The sequence below is a fragment of the Octodon degus genome, unplaced genomic scaffold, assembly GCF_000260255.1.
Source record: "Octodon degus isolate 3935 unplaced genomic scaffold, OctDeg1.0 scaffold00019, whole genome shotgun sequence".
Classification (NCBI taxonomy): domain Eukaryota; kingdom Metazoa; phylum Chordata; class Mammalia; order Rodentia; family Octodontidae; genus Octodon; species Octodon degus.
The window spans coordinates 9,044,092-9,060,131 of record NW_004524595.1 but is presented as its reverse complement, the minus strand read 5'-3'; the positions used below and the strand labels follow the sequence as shown (position 1 = coordinate 9,060,131).

Sequence of the window (16,040 nt, the reverse complement as noted above, 5' to 3'; positions counted from 1 at the left end):
CACTATATTACCCGAAATGTGTTTAACAATCCCAGTCACTAATCAAGGTGCCTGTCCTGGAAAATATGTATTCTCTCCATCTGGATCATACTATGTATTGTGCCGTTACTGTTTTAAATGTTTTTCAGATAATTGGAACCTGCTACTTCGTACTTTGAAAAGTAATGTAGCAGGTGAAGCCCTCAGAGGTTCAAAGCTTATGCTTCCATCAGGGAAATAATGCAATTTCCATGCAAAATTATTATAATATTATTCTGTGATTACATGGGGGCGGGGAGGGGGGTGGTCTGTTTTTGTTAGACGTTTGAGAGAAGCAAATTGAATCCCATCCACGTAATCAGAGGTTACGGATTTCAAGCGCAGTGTGCGCTTAGGGGAGGCTTATGTCTCCAGGGACCTCCCAGCCTTTCTTGACCACTTGGGGCGGACCCAAAGGGCCAAGGAGTTAATTCCCTGACAACAGCCCTTAGCCAGCAACAGATGGCAATCAGTGAAGAAATAATCAAACTTCATTGCTCCTCCGGTGGGACAACCCTGACCTGTGCTCCTCCATCGCTCCCAAAGGCCCCCAGTGGGTTGGACCTATCAGTGTACTCTGATGCCTCCTTCACTCACGGAAATCCACTCCAGTTTCCATCACCTTTTAGCCCATACTCCCAGTCACCTACCTGAGCTTCTGGAATAACTACCCAATAATTCCCTTACCTCAGATGCACACCTCCACACCGAGGCGCCTCTTGGCAAGAGAGGCACACCCGGGGCCTCCCTGCTCTTTCTGTTTCTGAAGGCCCCTCTGATTGCCTGTGTCTGAGAGCCCCTTTGTAGGGGACTGTGGCAGTACCCAGAAGTCTTAGTGGCTTACATTATCATCCTGAAAACTGAGAGATCTAAACATTCCTTTTGGTCAGGAAGGTGACAGGCATAACTTATTTTTCCTACCTCTTTCCTTAAACATCAGTACTCCATTCAAGAGAGCCAAGATGATTTAATCCAGGCTGTATTTAAAATGCCCATAATCAATGCTCTCATTCTAAACATGTATCTATGTACTCTTAGATAATTTATGGATAATTTTAATAGATCTGTCAACGGCAACCCTTCCTCATCTACACAGGCTGCCTGCAGACAGTTCATTTAATTTGCTCTTCAATGTTATTTTTCATACGTGGTTGCTGCCTGGCTGACAGATAGCAGATGATCCCATTACAACACATATGACATGGCCTCTTCTGTAGGAACAGGCGAGCCCCTGGCCTCCTACTGAGGCAAGCAGTGTGTGTCTCCCTCTCCTCAGAAGCATCGGAGTAGACATGAAAGTCATCCCCAGCAATACTCCAGGACTTGTGGGAACCCCTGCGTCCCACCATGATCAAAGGATGGCCTGCTGACAGCTCCCACTTGATGCCTCTGTGTGGACACACCCAGGCTGTGCACAAGGCTGGCTAGATCCACGGAGCACCTCTCCACCAACCAGGGGCAATAAAGTTCCCCAGCCCTTTGTCTCTTGGCAACACAGGTCTGCAGGGAGTGTTCACAGCCTCTCTCAGAAGGGCCAGCAGACCTGAGCTGTGGTTGCACTCCCTCTCATTCATACTCTCCCCACTCCCTTCCCCAGGCCTTTCTCACTTCTCTGTTCCTTCACAGTGAGTCCTAGATCAACTCCCAAAGAAACCACTTGCATCCAAATCCCTGTCTGAGGATCTGTTCTCGGGGGGGGGGGGACCCAACTAAGACAGGTGCTCCTGCCCTTCGGTCTTCCGGGCACTCTGACCCCCATGTTCCAACTTACACCCTGTCCCATCCTGAAAACCACAGGCCACTCCAGCCCAGACCTTGTGCCCTCCTGCAGGCAGAGCTAACTTGATCCTCACCTCTGCAGCCATGGGCAGCTCAGAGCTCTGCGTGTGGACACAGAGGGACAGACGCCAGTGCAGCCAACTTCCAGCCCACCTGAGTGTTTGCCTTAGAGAGAGGCTGCTCCATCCAGGCCCTCGATTTGGAGTGAAGACCAGAGGCAATGAGCAGGATGGAAGACTGCAGGCAGACAACGCCAAGAGTACACTCTTTGGAGGGGAAGAAGTACCCCTGCTTCCAAAGACTAATGTGAGTGCTGATGGATGATTAGTTCCATTTCTGCCCACGGGGTAGCTGCTACGAGAGTGCACCTCATTCCCCGGGAAGATGTTCTCTGGATGTGGTTATCTTCACCACACCAGCTTGTGACACAGAGAACCACACTGACTCCTACATAGTCTCAATGGAGTGTGATGTGTGTAATGTGTAATAAAATAGAAATAGGCCTTTAAGAATCATCTGTGTGTTTCTTTCTGTCAACCTTTAGATGCATTAAAGCCAAGAACAATTTTATACAAACTCTAGATGATATGTAGTATTTTTATTTGCTACCTCATTGCTAAATGTTTCATATAAAACCAGAGAGGGGAAAAAATACACAGTCCCACATAGAAAAGAAGAAGCAGATGGCTAAATGTGACCGTGGGAAGAAGTGGAGTCGGGTGAGGCTCATGAGTGGAGGGAAGGTCATACGTGTGGTTACCTGTGTTCATTAGCCATTTGCTTCCACAGTGTTTCAAGTAGGCCATTAGTATTCATGAGAATCTATAGGTATCTTTGTTATGGGTTTTTCTTACCTTTTAAATGTACATATAAATGAGTATGTATTATTTATAGATGTCTTTGGATTTAGAAACATCGAGCTTGAAAAGTAATGCAGCAAGGAAGATTTGATTTAATGCTTACTTGAGAGGGACTTTCTGTAGGAAGGAAGAGAGGGCTGCGCTGGGCTAAGTTATCTGACCTTTTTGAGACACTTTCCTGGAAACCTTCTGGTGACAGTTCAAGGTACAAAGATCATTGGAAGAAAGAAATGACAGTAGCCAGGGAGTGGGAACCTGGCTCTTGTCCTAGCTCTCCTGCTGGCTGGCTGTGTAACTTTGAGCTCGGCACACACCTGCTCTTGCTGTTGGTTTCCCTGCCCATATCCAGACGTCTGGGTGGGCCAGTCTGTCATTGGTGCTCAAAGTTTTGTGGTGCTGGGGACCAACCTTGTGCATGCCAGGCGAATGTTCTACCAGTGAGCTGTAACCCCCAGCCCAGGGTTTCATAGTTTTCAGATCAAACGTGAAGCCATTGTGTGACAAAGTCACTTACCTACACACGCCGGCAGAGACCAGGAAAACCAAGTGATCTTCTCATTCTGTTTTCAGCTCCTTGGCTGTTTCTACATTGGCCAAGAAAAGCAGAGTACTTACAGAAATTTCTGGTAATAACTGCTTTCTGCTGGAGTATGGAGAAACATGCCTGTCTGTGGTTTATTTTTAAATGGATAACTCATCAGATCTGGGTAGAAAGTCTTCTAATCTCCATAGACTTTCTTTCACAATTTTTTCCCTCTGAGAATACAGAAGCAGCCTCAGATCCATTCAGATAAAATCGTACTTTGCTGGGTGAGGAAGCAGTACCCAGCAAACCTACTGGGGAGCAGGAAGGGGGTTGCTGCCGCTGGGTGAAAGGCTTGGGTTCTGAGGTGAAGGAGCCTATGAAAGCTAAACCACAGCAGAACCTGCCCTGGGGCCTGGGCTCTGGCTCCCCATTTTCTTAGAGGTAACTGGGCTGGCACAGCAGCCTGGTGAACGTAAAAACTGAAGACTGGGTAGCTCTCAGAACATTGCTGGCTATTCAGCACCTTCATCCCTGCCGTGTATATAGGTGAGGAGCCTGAGGCCGAAGATGGGAGTGGAAGCAGATGGATATGGACAGTTGGCTGTCAAGATCTAGAAAGGATTCTCAAATTACTATCTCCTGTGTCCTGTGGTGGTTGCCCAGCTGAGCCCTTCTTACGTGGATATGTCCAAGGCATAGAAATCCACGGGGAAACTCTGGCTACACCATGCAGACCATGGGCCAGATGCCAGCAGTCAGAAGGACTGGGGTCTCTGGGTCTTCTTGTGGGACCAGAAACACATAAAAGCTAACAGCCTACCTGGTGATACCTGTGAAGCTACCTGTCTCCCCAACACTTCTCTTTAAAGCTTTTAGGCCAAGGCCCAGAAGCACAGGGATGCCAAGGGACCCTGAGCATTCACAGCTGTGGCTGTCGGCCAGGCAGGCCTATCCCAGACCCTGAGAGGGGGCTAGAGTGAGGCTGTCCTTCCTGTCCCCACACCACACCATCTCCAGCCACCTGCTGTATACACCTGTGTGATCCACAGAGGGCTCACAGCGCTCACGGTGCAGGGGCTACTTGAGCACTTAGGGTACAGGTCCCAGGCTTTGCTGCAGAATCAGTCACAGGGAAGAGATAGACCTTGATCAGGAGCCATAATAGGAAAAGGAGAAGGGCAGTCCTGCTGCCTTGGTACCACTTGTAGAGTCCAGACCAGAAGCAGGCTCTTGCCTTGGTGTGGATTTCACTGGGGCTGAGGCTGAGGTGGTGAGGGTGGCAAGATATGTGTTGCATTGCTTTCTTCCTGCATCCATCCTTTCTCTTGGCCTGTTGTTTGGTTTTACTCCTGGAACTCTAGTTGGCTCTTGTTTAAATGCTGTTGCCTGGCCACAGTCCTGTCAGGAGAGTCCAGGAAGAGATGTGTCCACACTTGAGTCTGAGTTCTAAAGGAGGTGGTGGGGAAGGCACTTTCAATTAGCCCTCACGGAGCCTATAGAGGACAAGAAGGGATGCTGTGTGCCTCCCGCACCAGGAGCAAGGAAGCCCACAGCCTGCCCGGCCTCACTCAGGAGAGCAGCAGCTGGCCTGCCTATCAGTGAATTAGGGACATCGGCGCTGTCCTGCCTCTCGGGGCCCACAAGGCAGTCTAATGAGGCAGAGGAGATGCAGGATCGCTCCACACAGCCAGCAGCACCCGGCAAATGTGAAGCGTCATCATGAAAAGCTTAAATTTATGGGTCTGAAGGAGAAGCAACATCTGGGAAGGAATTATTGCAATTTAAAGGGAGGATGCAGGCCTGTTTATAAGAGCAAAATCTGGAAGCAATGTCTGATTTTTTTAAAAAACTAGTTTGTATTCCAGTCATGAAACTGTGGTGTGAGTATCTTCCAGATGTTCACAGAAAAATTGTAGAGATGAGCGCATCTTGTGGGCATTTTCCTTGTTCCAGCAGAGCTTTCCTGAGCATCTACTACATGCCAGCTGTGTGCACCATGCTGACATAGTCAGTGTCACTGTGAGGGAGGCAGGCTGATCAGTCCAGGTGGCTCATTCATTTCCTCCTCATTATGCAGCCTTAAGAGCACCCAGTGTTCACCCCAACTGCGGTCCAGTGGCTGAGTGTGACAAGTCACAGCAGCAGAGAAGAGCAAGAGCCTGGGGAGAACCCACCTTGTCAGAGTTCTCCTGAGCCCTGGGGTCATAGGTCCATTCTGTCTGGGAGGGTAGCATGGTCCAGCACAGTCTCTTTGGTGTCAGCATTGCTTTGATACAGGCGTGAGGTGCTTCAGACTGCCATCCCAAAATACACAGGCTTGTTGCCCTCAGCGTTGGAAATTGGTCTTGTCACAGCTCAGGGGGCTGCGTAGGTCCACGAGGGCTGGGCTGTCTTCCTGGTCTATATGTGGGCACCTTTTCTGTGTCCTCCCAAGAGAAGGAGGGGAACAGTCTGGTGTCTCTTCCACCTTTATGGTTACACCAATCAGATCATTCGAGTGGATCAGGGCTCCCTCTTCTGACCCCAGTTACCTTAGTTACTGCCATAAAGCCCCTACCTTGAAAGGCAGCCAGACTGGATAGGAGTTCAATGTAAGAATTTCGGGGGGTGAGGTTACACATTTCAGTTTATACAGTAAGGTGAGAGGTAAGGAGATCTAACCTGAGGTCAGAAATCAGAACTAATACATCTGCTCAGTTTTCTCAACAATGCTGTATGTGTGGTAGGAGTGGAAGGAAGAGGAATTGGGTTGAATGAGAGGTAGACGTTAGGGCCTGGGAGATAGCCACATAAGTGCCTGCCTGGCAAGCACAAGGTCCTGAGTTCAATCCCCAGTACCGCAAAAAGAAGAGAAAAAGAGGTAGATAGAAGTGCTCTGGTCTGGGATAAGGCTCCAGGAGAAGCAGACTTGGAGGTGCCTCAGAGGTTCATTTCTGCAGCCTTATTGGAGGGGCACAGAGCAGGGATTACCCCAAGTGGGCGAGAATTGGCTCCCTGAGTTGGAGGAGGGGGAAGACTTGGAGCTATTACTTGATTTATATCCCTCTGAAGCTCTCTGAAAAATTTTGCTCCTTAAGCTTAATTTCTCTTGTTGGGGAGAATGTGAATGCCATTCAGGTTAATTTTTCTCTTGCGGGGCAGAGTGATCATGTGAAGACAGGTTGGGAAGCACGGAGTTAGTAGTTGTGGGGATTCCTTGAACATCGGCCCTCTCTGGACAGAGGGGCAGGTGAGAAGAAGGGCACTTCGGAGCTCTGGGTTGTGTGAGGGTCGTGCAGCACAGGGGTCCCTTGGAAATCCAGTCCCCACCAGGGCAGCTGAGAGTGGCCAGGGAGAGGGAGGGCAGCAGGGTTCCTTTACTCAGCCTATAGATGGTGCAGAACAAACACAGGACAGCTGTCCTCATTCACAGGGGGCCTGGAACAAGAGGGTTCCAGTGATCCTAAACAAAGGTATAGAATGGGAGGCACAAAATCTAGAGTTCCGGTTCGGCCTCCCTTCCTCACTGACTTCCTGTGCCCCTCTGGACAACTCTTATTTGCCATGAGCCTCTATTTTCTCATCTATAAAATGGGGATAATAAAGTAAACAAGTCATTGAAATGAGAAAATGTGAGCTAGGCTTTGTGAATTCTGACCATCATGAATGTTGGGCTGCCATTTTTCTGCCAGGCATTGTGGTCTTACTTAGATGCATACATCCTCACAATAAAGCTTGGAAGGAGGTGCAGCCCCACCAGTTGAAAGAACAAGTAATGGATCTCATTGGTGGCCAACCTGGCCCTTAATGGAAATAGGAACTCTCCCCACTGCATCATGCCGAGTGGTTGCTCATAACGTGCTCTGCTTTACATCTTCATTCTCCCCTTTTAAAAGCCAGGCCTTCCAGACCCTGTGGCCCTTGAACTGTCAAGAACCTGATGGATAAACCCTCAGAGCGTGTTTATTTTCGTGTTGGCAAGATCCCTGCAGGCTTTGGTGAAACCATGGTTGATGTTATTAATGGATGGCCTGTTTTTATGCCTTCTTAAAAGAAAGATGGTATGAATGAGTGTTCTCATGCAGGATGCATTTGGAACAGACATCAAGCCCTGTGCCAAGGCTGCCACGGAACCCGGCTGCCCAGGCTGACAGGAGGGTGGGCAAGGAGCTGGCTTTCTCACTCTGGATCATGGCCTCTCTGTCCTGTGCCTTTATGTCCCAAGAAGTAAAGGAACCACATTCCACAGCCTCCTGAAGGGTGGTGCTGAACAACCTGGTGCTGGAATCGCAGTAGACGAGTGTGATCAAAAGCTGAACAGGGATGATTTCTGATCCTACATCAAACTGGAGACTCCTTAATTGCTGTGTCCTCTCTATACACAGTTTTTCCCCAGAAATTGGTATCTTTTATAGAGACATTAAAAAAAAATTCCTGGGGCCCTTGTTTATAATTCTCTTGGCAATCAATTTGGTTCATGTCAGGAACCATTTTTCCAGACTCAGAGTTAAAATACATCCCAGATATTTTTCTTGAGTTCTGTTTTGAAGATCTCCCAGCATTTAAGCCAAACACCCATTCAGAGGTGTCACTTTCATATTGGCCTTGATGTCTTGTCAAATCAATCAGTATCCCTTATGTACCTTGAGCACAGGAGGGTGAGAAGACCCCTTTCACCAGCAGTGACTGATTGCCTACTGTGCTTTAAAATAAGGAGTCTGCTCTCCTTTGGCTTTTGAACTTTGTTTTCCTTAAGAATGTAAGTTTACTGTGATGGTGAAATTAGTGGAAGGGAAAGGGTCTAGTCTTGATTGTTATCATCTCAGCAAGAGAAAAAAAGCTATACCTAGGTGTTCATGATTTCTCCTTCATGAGATTCATTTTCCTAGGAAATCTTAGGTTTTACATTGTTAATATGGGAGTAAAGTAGTTACTAAAAATCGACTTCTAGTCATTTAAAATCACTTTACATACTATGCATAACAGTAATCTCATTAAGTGGAATATGTATAAAGTGTGTGTGTGTGTGTGTGTGTGTGTGTGTGTGTGTGTGTGTGTGTAACACTTAGGCATCCAAAGGCAAGTCAATGAATCATGGATCCATTCAACACCGGCATGTGATGGGTGATGTGGACCAGTGATTCAAATATTACAGTGCTGCTTATTCTCAGCCCAGAATCTGATGACAAGTAGAGGCTGGGTGAAGGAAGATGAGCAAGAAAGGGAAGATGTGGAAAAATAAACAAATCCCCTGAGGTATAAGCTAAGGCTGAAAGTGAGGTAAGAACAGTCAGAAGTCTTAAGGGGGTTTCCACTTGGTGAGGGCCAAGGTGTCATGGTGCAGGTGCTCATGGATAGGTTGAGGCGATATTTAAATGATACTAAAGGGGATGATGCTGCTGAGGAGGCCCAGGAGGACTCATGGGCCAACTTCTCTGGTTCTAAAAGTGGGAAACAGGTTTATAGACATTAAAGACCTTACCAAGTATCATAAAACTAAGTGGCACTGGTAACATTCTAGTGATGATTTGTCTAGTTCCAAAGCCCTGTGTTTTACTCTCTCTGCACATACATACATTGGAATCTTGAAATGAAAGACACATAAAAGTATAATTTGAAAAGAGTTAAATGAAATAAACATCCATGAAACAGTAGGCACAGCATAAAGAAATCATAATAGTGTACACATAAGGTAGTACCCAAAGCTGATAGTGGGACTGAGGGCAGTTACTGCTTAGAAGCCTAAGAGGGCAAGGGAAGAAAACCGTCTCTATTCTTGGAATAGAAGAGCCAGTCATGGGGAGTGCTTTTTCCCCCACCTAGAACCATGGTCTTCAGTTTAAGGACACAGCCCATGGAGACTCCACAGGGAAGAAGGGAGAAAAGGGAATAAATCAGTCCCAGTCTCCTAGGAGGACCTGCACAAATTGACAATAACGAAGAGACCAAGGTTCCAGAGTCCCAGGGATGCCTTCCGTGCCAGGCAGTGAGCATCCCAAGACATAGAACAGGGTGGGAGGGTGGGAGAAAACAAGACTTATTCAACACAGCCAATAGTAGCTAACCTGTCATTCTACACCAGGACTTTCACAGTAAGGAAAAGTCACAAAGAACCCACCTTTACATGGAATTGTTTTGTTTGCAACTTTTTTCAGTCATCACTTCTCAGAGTGGCCTCTGGCACCACAGAGCAGGAAGGGCACTATCACTGTCATCAGAACAAGATGCACACAGCCCCTTGCTCCCTCCCCTGCTGTCCCTTAGCTTCTGTATGGCCTGTGTTGTATGCATTCAGCACATCCTGGTTACAGCCTAGAATGTGGGCTCTCACTCACCTGAGACAGCTGAGCTGTGTTGATTGAAAAAAAAGAAAAGCAGATTAAGCTGACATTGACCTCAAAGTGTTGTCTCAGTACTAGACCCTTCTACAGGCTGTGGCTGAGATCCTTGGGTTCTCAGTGAGCAAACTTCACAATGGCCTACATGGAGGCCCTACACAGTCTGGATTCTCACTTCTCCAGCTTCATCTTCTGGCCTGTCCCAGTGGCCTCCTCGCTGGTGCTAGAACTCGAGTCCTGCCTCCCCCACCACCCTGAGGCATTTGCACTGGCTTTTCCTTCTGCCCTGCGGGCCCCACTCCTCATTCCATCCATTCTGTTTAAACTTCACAAGAGCTCTCAACAGGCATCCCCTACTCTGTTCGGTTTTATCTCTTCAAGTCAAACTTACTATTTACTACCTTCCAGTGTACCGTACAGTGCTCACTTACTCATAAGGTTATTGTTTCTTACATGTTTTTACCCCAAGAGTCTGAGCTGCATGACAGCGGAGATAGTTCTTGTTTCATTCATTCATGCATTGCCAGGGCCTAGGACATGGCTCAATACACAGCAGACACTCAATTTCTGCATAGTAGCTGAGTGAATGAGTTTCTTCAGAACTTGAAAATGAGTTGCCCACTTGTCTTCTCAACCTCTCTTCTCTGCCATATATCTGCTAAGGATCCTTCCCAGAAGTACATCGATCTTCCAATCACAAGTATTGCCAATACCTTGTGGCCAAAGTGATCAATGTTTCTGTGCACGTCACATGGGCCTGGTAGAGGAAATGTACTCACAACTTTGGCTCTGTGTCAAAATTAAATGGTGACCTTGGCTTCCTTTGCCTCCCCGCAGAGGTTATGTCTTAATCATAAAGAGAACATTCTGTCCTTGGGAAAAGTAATATTTTTGCCACCTTCAGCTTTCAAATGAGTATTTGATATGGCTCGCAGGGTGTCTCTGTCAATGGCGATGAAAAAGCTTAGGTAGAGAGGATCTGAGGAGGACCATCATGTTGTCAGAGGGAAGTTGGCCATGAGATGAAATTAGTTTACAGTAACTTATTTACCTGTCCAAATCCTTCATATCACATTAAAGCTTCCCTCTGCTACCTGGGACCCTGGAGTGCTAAGAAGAAAAAAGAAAATCAATTGATAATGATATATTCCATTTAAAAATTATATTGATTCCCAGGTAATGACAGTCGCAAGCTTTTGCAGGGGAGGATGGCATTTCCCGTCATGGCAATGGCTTTCTCATATATTACATTTGAAAGAGCAAATGAGAAACAGCCCTGCCTCCCCATAATAGATAGCCTCTTTCTACTAGTATTAAATCTATATGTATTTTTTTTAAAAAATCTCTCCAAGGAACCCATCCTTTGCCTCCTCAAGGTCTTCTTGCCTATTGTCTAAAAGAAGTAATGATTTGTTTTTGCAATTCTAGAGTTTGTGTCCTTTTCAGCATTAGATTAAAGACTTGAATTTCTTATTTTTCTCCATCGCTGGAGTTTCTTTGTTTGGATTAGGTGGAAGACAATGCCATTGTTCTCTCTTTTATTCAGCGTTAATGGCTGCATAGGGGGGATTAGCGCTGGCAGTGGAGGAGAGAGAAGAGGGATACCTCTCCTGTGCAGCTTGGGGTCCTCTGCTGACCATTGCACCCCATCATCTGAGTGTGCTTCCTCAGAGCCTGCACAACCCTGCATGAGGTCATCCTCAGGAGGCTGCTTGGGTCTGGAAAAAACACGAGGCTGAGACTCACATCCATTTAGGATGGGGATCGTCTACGATACTGGAGTTCAAAATAGACATTCTAGAAAAAAAGAGAGAGAGAGAGAGACACTGTTCCCATCCCAACCCCATTCTTCTCCCTTTTCTTTCCAGACTGTCTGGCTTCCCCATGACGCTCGCACGTTGCTAAGTGTTGGTGGCCATAGAGGTTTTTGCATCCTGGGGACGAATCCTGAACTCACCAGAGACGGGCGGCGCAAGGTATGTCTGGGCTCAGCTGGGCTGGGATAAGCAAGGCATCCGCCTGGAGGTCTGGGGTACAGGGATGCAGGAACAGAGCTGCTCCGTCATCCTCCCTGATGCTGAGATTTTTAACACAGCAGTGCAATCCGCTTGCACCCTTCCCTTGGCCGCCTCAGCCTGTCCCAGCTCTAGGTTTCCTGGGGGTTAGGTCTGGGTGTGGCCTGCAGCTAGAACACTATGAAGCTCTTAAAAAGCTTTCATTCACCCTTTGTAATTTAACTCTTTTGCTATTAAAATGTTATTCTAGATCATTAAAATAGTATTTGTTCATTGTAAAAAGATTTTAAAAGATAGTGTCTAAGGGCTGAGGGTCTTTACTGGTAGAGCCCTGCATCCAATCCTAAGCTCCAAAGGAAAAACTAAAATTATATAAGTGACTTACAGGCCTGTGCCCCAGAAACAACCATTTCCATGTCTCTTTCCACCTTTTCCTCATGCATATACATAAAGTGTGCACACGGGCCTATGTGCACACACACACAGGGGACCATGCTGTATGTATTATTTGGTGAAATGTTATTTTGATTCAATGGCGTGCTAAATCACCATTTTATGTCAGTGAATAGAAATCTATATCATCAGTTCTCACAGCCTCAGATCATGTGGATTTAGTACTAAGACAATTTACTTGGTGCCTAATTGATGGATAGCCAACATAGTTTGAATACTTCACTATTGCACATAACACCACCATGAACATTTTTGTCCATGCACTTCACATATTCTTTTGATTACTTCCTTGGGTTAAAATTGCATAGGTCTGGCATAACATGTTGAGTCGGGATTCTTAACTCAGGGTCAGGCAGCCAGAAGATGTGCTGGCAGAAATGGTGGGGCCTGCAAGGAGAGCTGCCAGCACTCACCCCGTCCACTGCTGAGGGGCAGGGGCTGCGCCTGGGATGCAGCAGGTTGGAATGAGGGGTCTGGACACTGGGACTGAGGACAGTTGAGGCTGCACTAGTCCAGCTTCTCATGGCCTTGCTGTGCCTTTCATAGGCCTGTGCTCAGTCTGCAGTAATCCTCTAAGGTTGGGTGAGCACCAGCCATGGCAGCCCCAGGACCGCACAAGCTCAGCAGCACCCACCCTGAGGTCCTCTACCCAGGAGCCTCTTGGGTTCTGTCTCCTTCCAGCTTCTGATCTAAACCCCAGCTTCCCTTTGCAACAGGAGTAGTGCAGCAGGGCAAGAAGGCTCCCACCATGTCTAGATTCTCTGCTTATCTGAAAGCCTTCTCTTTGGAGTCAGAGGCAGTGGAGCTGGGGATGGCCTGCCGATCCCAGATGCATGCCTTACACAGAGAAAAGGAAATTTGGCTCTCAGTTGCTGGTAGCCCTGGTTATTGACTAGAAGTGGAAGGAGGCTCTGGGCTGGATCAGTTGTGCAGATGAAAGAGCCCCCATCACCCAGCTGTGCCTCCAGCCTGCTGTCACCCAGCAGCCCTATGGCATAGCAGAAGAGGGTAGATGGGTTCCTGGCCCAGCTGCTAGCTGTTGGCATGAGCCTAATGACAGCATGATGGGGGCAGCTGTCCTTGTGTGTTACCTCAGGCCCTGGGACCACTCTGCTTCTGCGGCTGTCAGGTCAGAGAAGGGAAGTTGGAAATGAGACAGTGAAGCCTGGGTCTGGGACCATCACCACCCCCAACTGCCATCGGGCCAGGGGCAGGGCAGAGTGAGCATCTGAGCAGAGATCCCTGGGGTGCTCTTTCTTCACAGAAGGCAGCTGGTAGTTGCCAGTGTGGCAGGAAATGATGAGTTATTTTGGAGGTTTCTATTCCCTGCCATTGATGCAGAATGGCACATTACCCAGCCTTGGACAAGAATGGATCAGGATGGGGGTTCCCACAGTGACCTCCCTGTCATACCTAGTAGTGAATGCCTTATGTGGCTAACAGTCTCTTGAGTGCCCAACTGATGTGCCCACCGGGGACTTGTGTGTGCCTTCCTGGCCATTTGCTCATTTTCTGGAGGGCAGGAATCACATCTGAGAATCTCTGTGTCCTGCCCCTCCACACCCCCGCCAGCACCTTCAGGGCTTCCAGGAAACCTGTGCCACCCAGAGCCAGGAATGTCCTGAGGGCACCCATACCCATGGCTCCCAGGAAGGACTCCCACTGTTTCCTAAGAGGAAAAGCTGATGCTGTGGTCCACTGTGACACTGGTGACCAATGGAAGAAGCTACCAGTTATCTGGGAAAACAGGGCAAGTCCCTAGGCCATGTGCCTGGCTATAAAACAAGCCAGTTCAGGAACAAAGTGTGAAGCGCTGCTGTATATCTTTCAGGAGTTTCATGAAAATCCCCCAGGTAAGAGAGAAGGTCCCAGAAGGAGCCAGCAGGGGTGAAATCTGATGCCTGTGCTGCAGGGGATGTTGAGCTGAGGACTGAGCTAGAGCCCAGAAGATTCAACAGACCCCTTAGGCTCTGGGGCCTGTGGCCAGCAAGGCATGGCTCCTTGACACTGAGGACCCGCTGGGTGCATCCCCTTCCTCAGTCCTTGGGACTGTGGGGCCACTTCAGTTCTGTTCAGCTAGGCCTTTTGCTGCTATTCTCAGCAAATAAAATGCCCTGACCCTCAGAGGACACAGCATCTTCTCCAGAGCTAATGGGACTTGGAACTGTTCCCCAGCTCTATCCCAGGATCCACAGTCACCCCCGTTTCACTTCCCCTATGTTGACCCCACAGGTGCCCTCGCTGACCACACTCCTGTCCTCTGCCCACTTTCCCATCTTGCTCACTAGAGCTCATCCCTCCTCCCCCTGCCGCTTCCTTGTCCACCTCTGCTTGGCCTCTGGCACCTACCCCAAGATGGGGCCATGCAACATTTCAGTGCTGTTCTGGCTACTGTGTATTTTGTCACCCATTGCCCTTAAAGCATTACGGCTTTTCTTGGATCTCCTTGGCAGTCTCCACAGCCCTCTTTCACTAGATATCCAAATACTTGGGCCCAAAAAGGCTGTGTGCCTGATGCCCCTACACAGTCCTTCAGCAGAGCCTTCTCTTCTGTGATTGCTGGCCCACTCCCTGCTGTGTTCTTGTCACCCTGCTACAAAAATGTCCCCGAGGCCTCAGTGCTCCATCCACTTCAGCAAATGGTCTGTCTCCCAATTTCATGGTCAGGGAGTCTTGCTCCATCTTACTCTTGTAGGCTGCAATCCTCTGGCTCCTCCTCCTGCTCCTCCCACCTGTGAATGAGGTGCTCCTCCTCCCAGGAATTCCTCAGTCTGCCATCATTCCAGTGCCCCCTACTTCCTCTGCCTTGGCGTCCCTGGCCCTCGATTGCCAGGCAGCATCTCTGTCCCTGTGTACTTAAATGCTGGTCTGATTCTGTCAGATGCAGCCTGTGTGAAACAAGGCTACTTAATTGCCGCCTCCCATGAAGCCCTTTTCAAAGGATGCTTTGACCTGCGGTACTTGCCTGTGAGTTTGGTCTCTGCATCTTCCCTGACCATCAGCCCCGAGAGGACAGGAACTGTCTTTTCTTCAGGCCTGACCCATGTACACATGAGTCCTAAGATGAGAGGATTGTTTCCTCTCCAGAGATCATAGGCAGGGAGGCAGCTCCCTGGAATCAGACAAGTCACTGGCTTCTAATCCCAGATCTTCTGGTAACTCTGTGCAAGGCTATGAAACATCTGGTCCTCAGCTGTAAAATGGGAACAATGCTGACCTTTCTGCCTCTCCAGAGAAGAGAGAATGAGAGAGATGCCATGTAGAGACCAGTTCGTGCCGGCAGTGCTTGGCTCTCAGGGCCTACAGGACTCACCTGGAGAACCTGGGGACTTAGAGACCCAGCACTTTGCCTGGGAACTCAGCTAAGCCACTCTCCCAGGACAGGTTGTCAGACTTCAACGACTGCTCCGACTGAGTGTTCCCAAATCCCTGGATTCTCTGCCTTACAGAATTGAGATAAAGTTACGAGATTTTGCAAAGCGGTATTCCTGGGTGACTCATTTATCCTCTCAGATACTCTAAAGTCTGCCACCGGATCAGGTCGTCCGATGACTGTGCCATGCCACTGGCCCTGATATCCAGCCCCAGCAGCGTGCTTTCCCAGGAGCTGCCTGGGCTACTTCAGCATCCACAGCCCTGCAGATCGTAGCCCTGGGCCCACACTGATGTGTCTGTGACAGTTCCTATGTGTCCTCTCACATGTGGCTCCTTTGTTAGTGGCTCTGGTTTCACCACAGACCTATTCTTTCAAACTCCTGACCCAGTCAGTATTCCTTTTTCTTTTTTTTTTTTTCCTTTTTTTTTCTTCTTTTGTTTTTGTTTTTGAGACAGAGTCTTGCTGTATAGTTCAGGCTGGCCCTGAACTCACTATGTAACCCAGGCTGGCCTCACACTTGTGGCAGTCCTCCTGCTTCTGCCTCCCAGACAATGGGATTGCAGCATGTGCCACCACACCCTGCCACTCTTTATTTCACAGAAGCGAAAATCGTTTCTTGTTTGTCCCTTCTGAGTTCTGTCTACATTGGCCCTCCATATATGCTACATATTAAAACCACCTAGAAAGATGAGGAGT

The 16,040-nt window shown here is 48.3% G+C and overlaps 1 protein-coding gene across 3 annotated transcripts in view; it reads left to right on the top strand.

Annotated features, from left to right (window-relative positions):
• Klhl29 (kelch like family member 29) overlaps window positions 1–16,040 on the top strand; it is a 277,679-nt gene that overhangs the window by 60,867 nt on the left and 200,772 nt on the right. For 2 of the 3 annotated variants that reach the window (XM_023711012.1, XM_023711013.1), the window contains exons 2-3: window positions 1,880–2,103; window positions 11,369–11,476. In XM_023711012.1, coding sequence (XP_023566780.1) covers window positions 1,882–2,103; window positions 11,369–11,476 — 330 coding nt within the window. In that variant the 5' untranslated portion in view covers window positions 1,880–1,881. The remainder of the gene's footprint in view (window positions 1–1,879; window positions 2,104–11,368; window positions 11,477–16,040) is intronic. The other variant, XM_004627461.2, reaches the window with a different exon arrangement.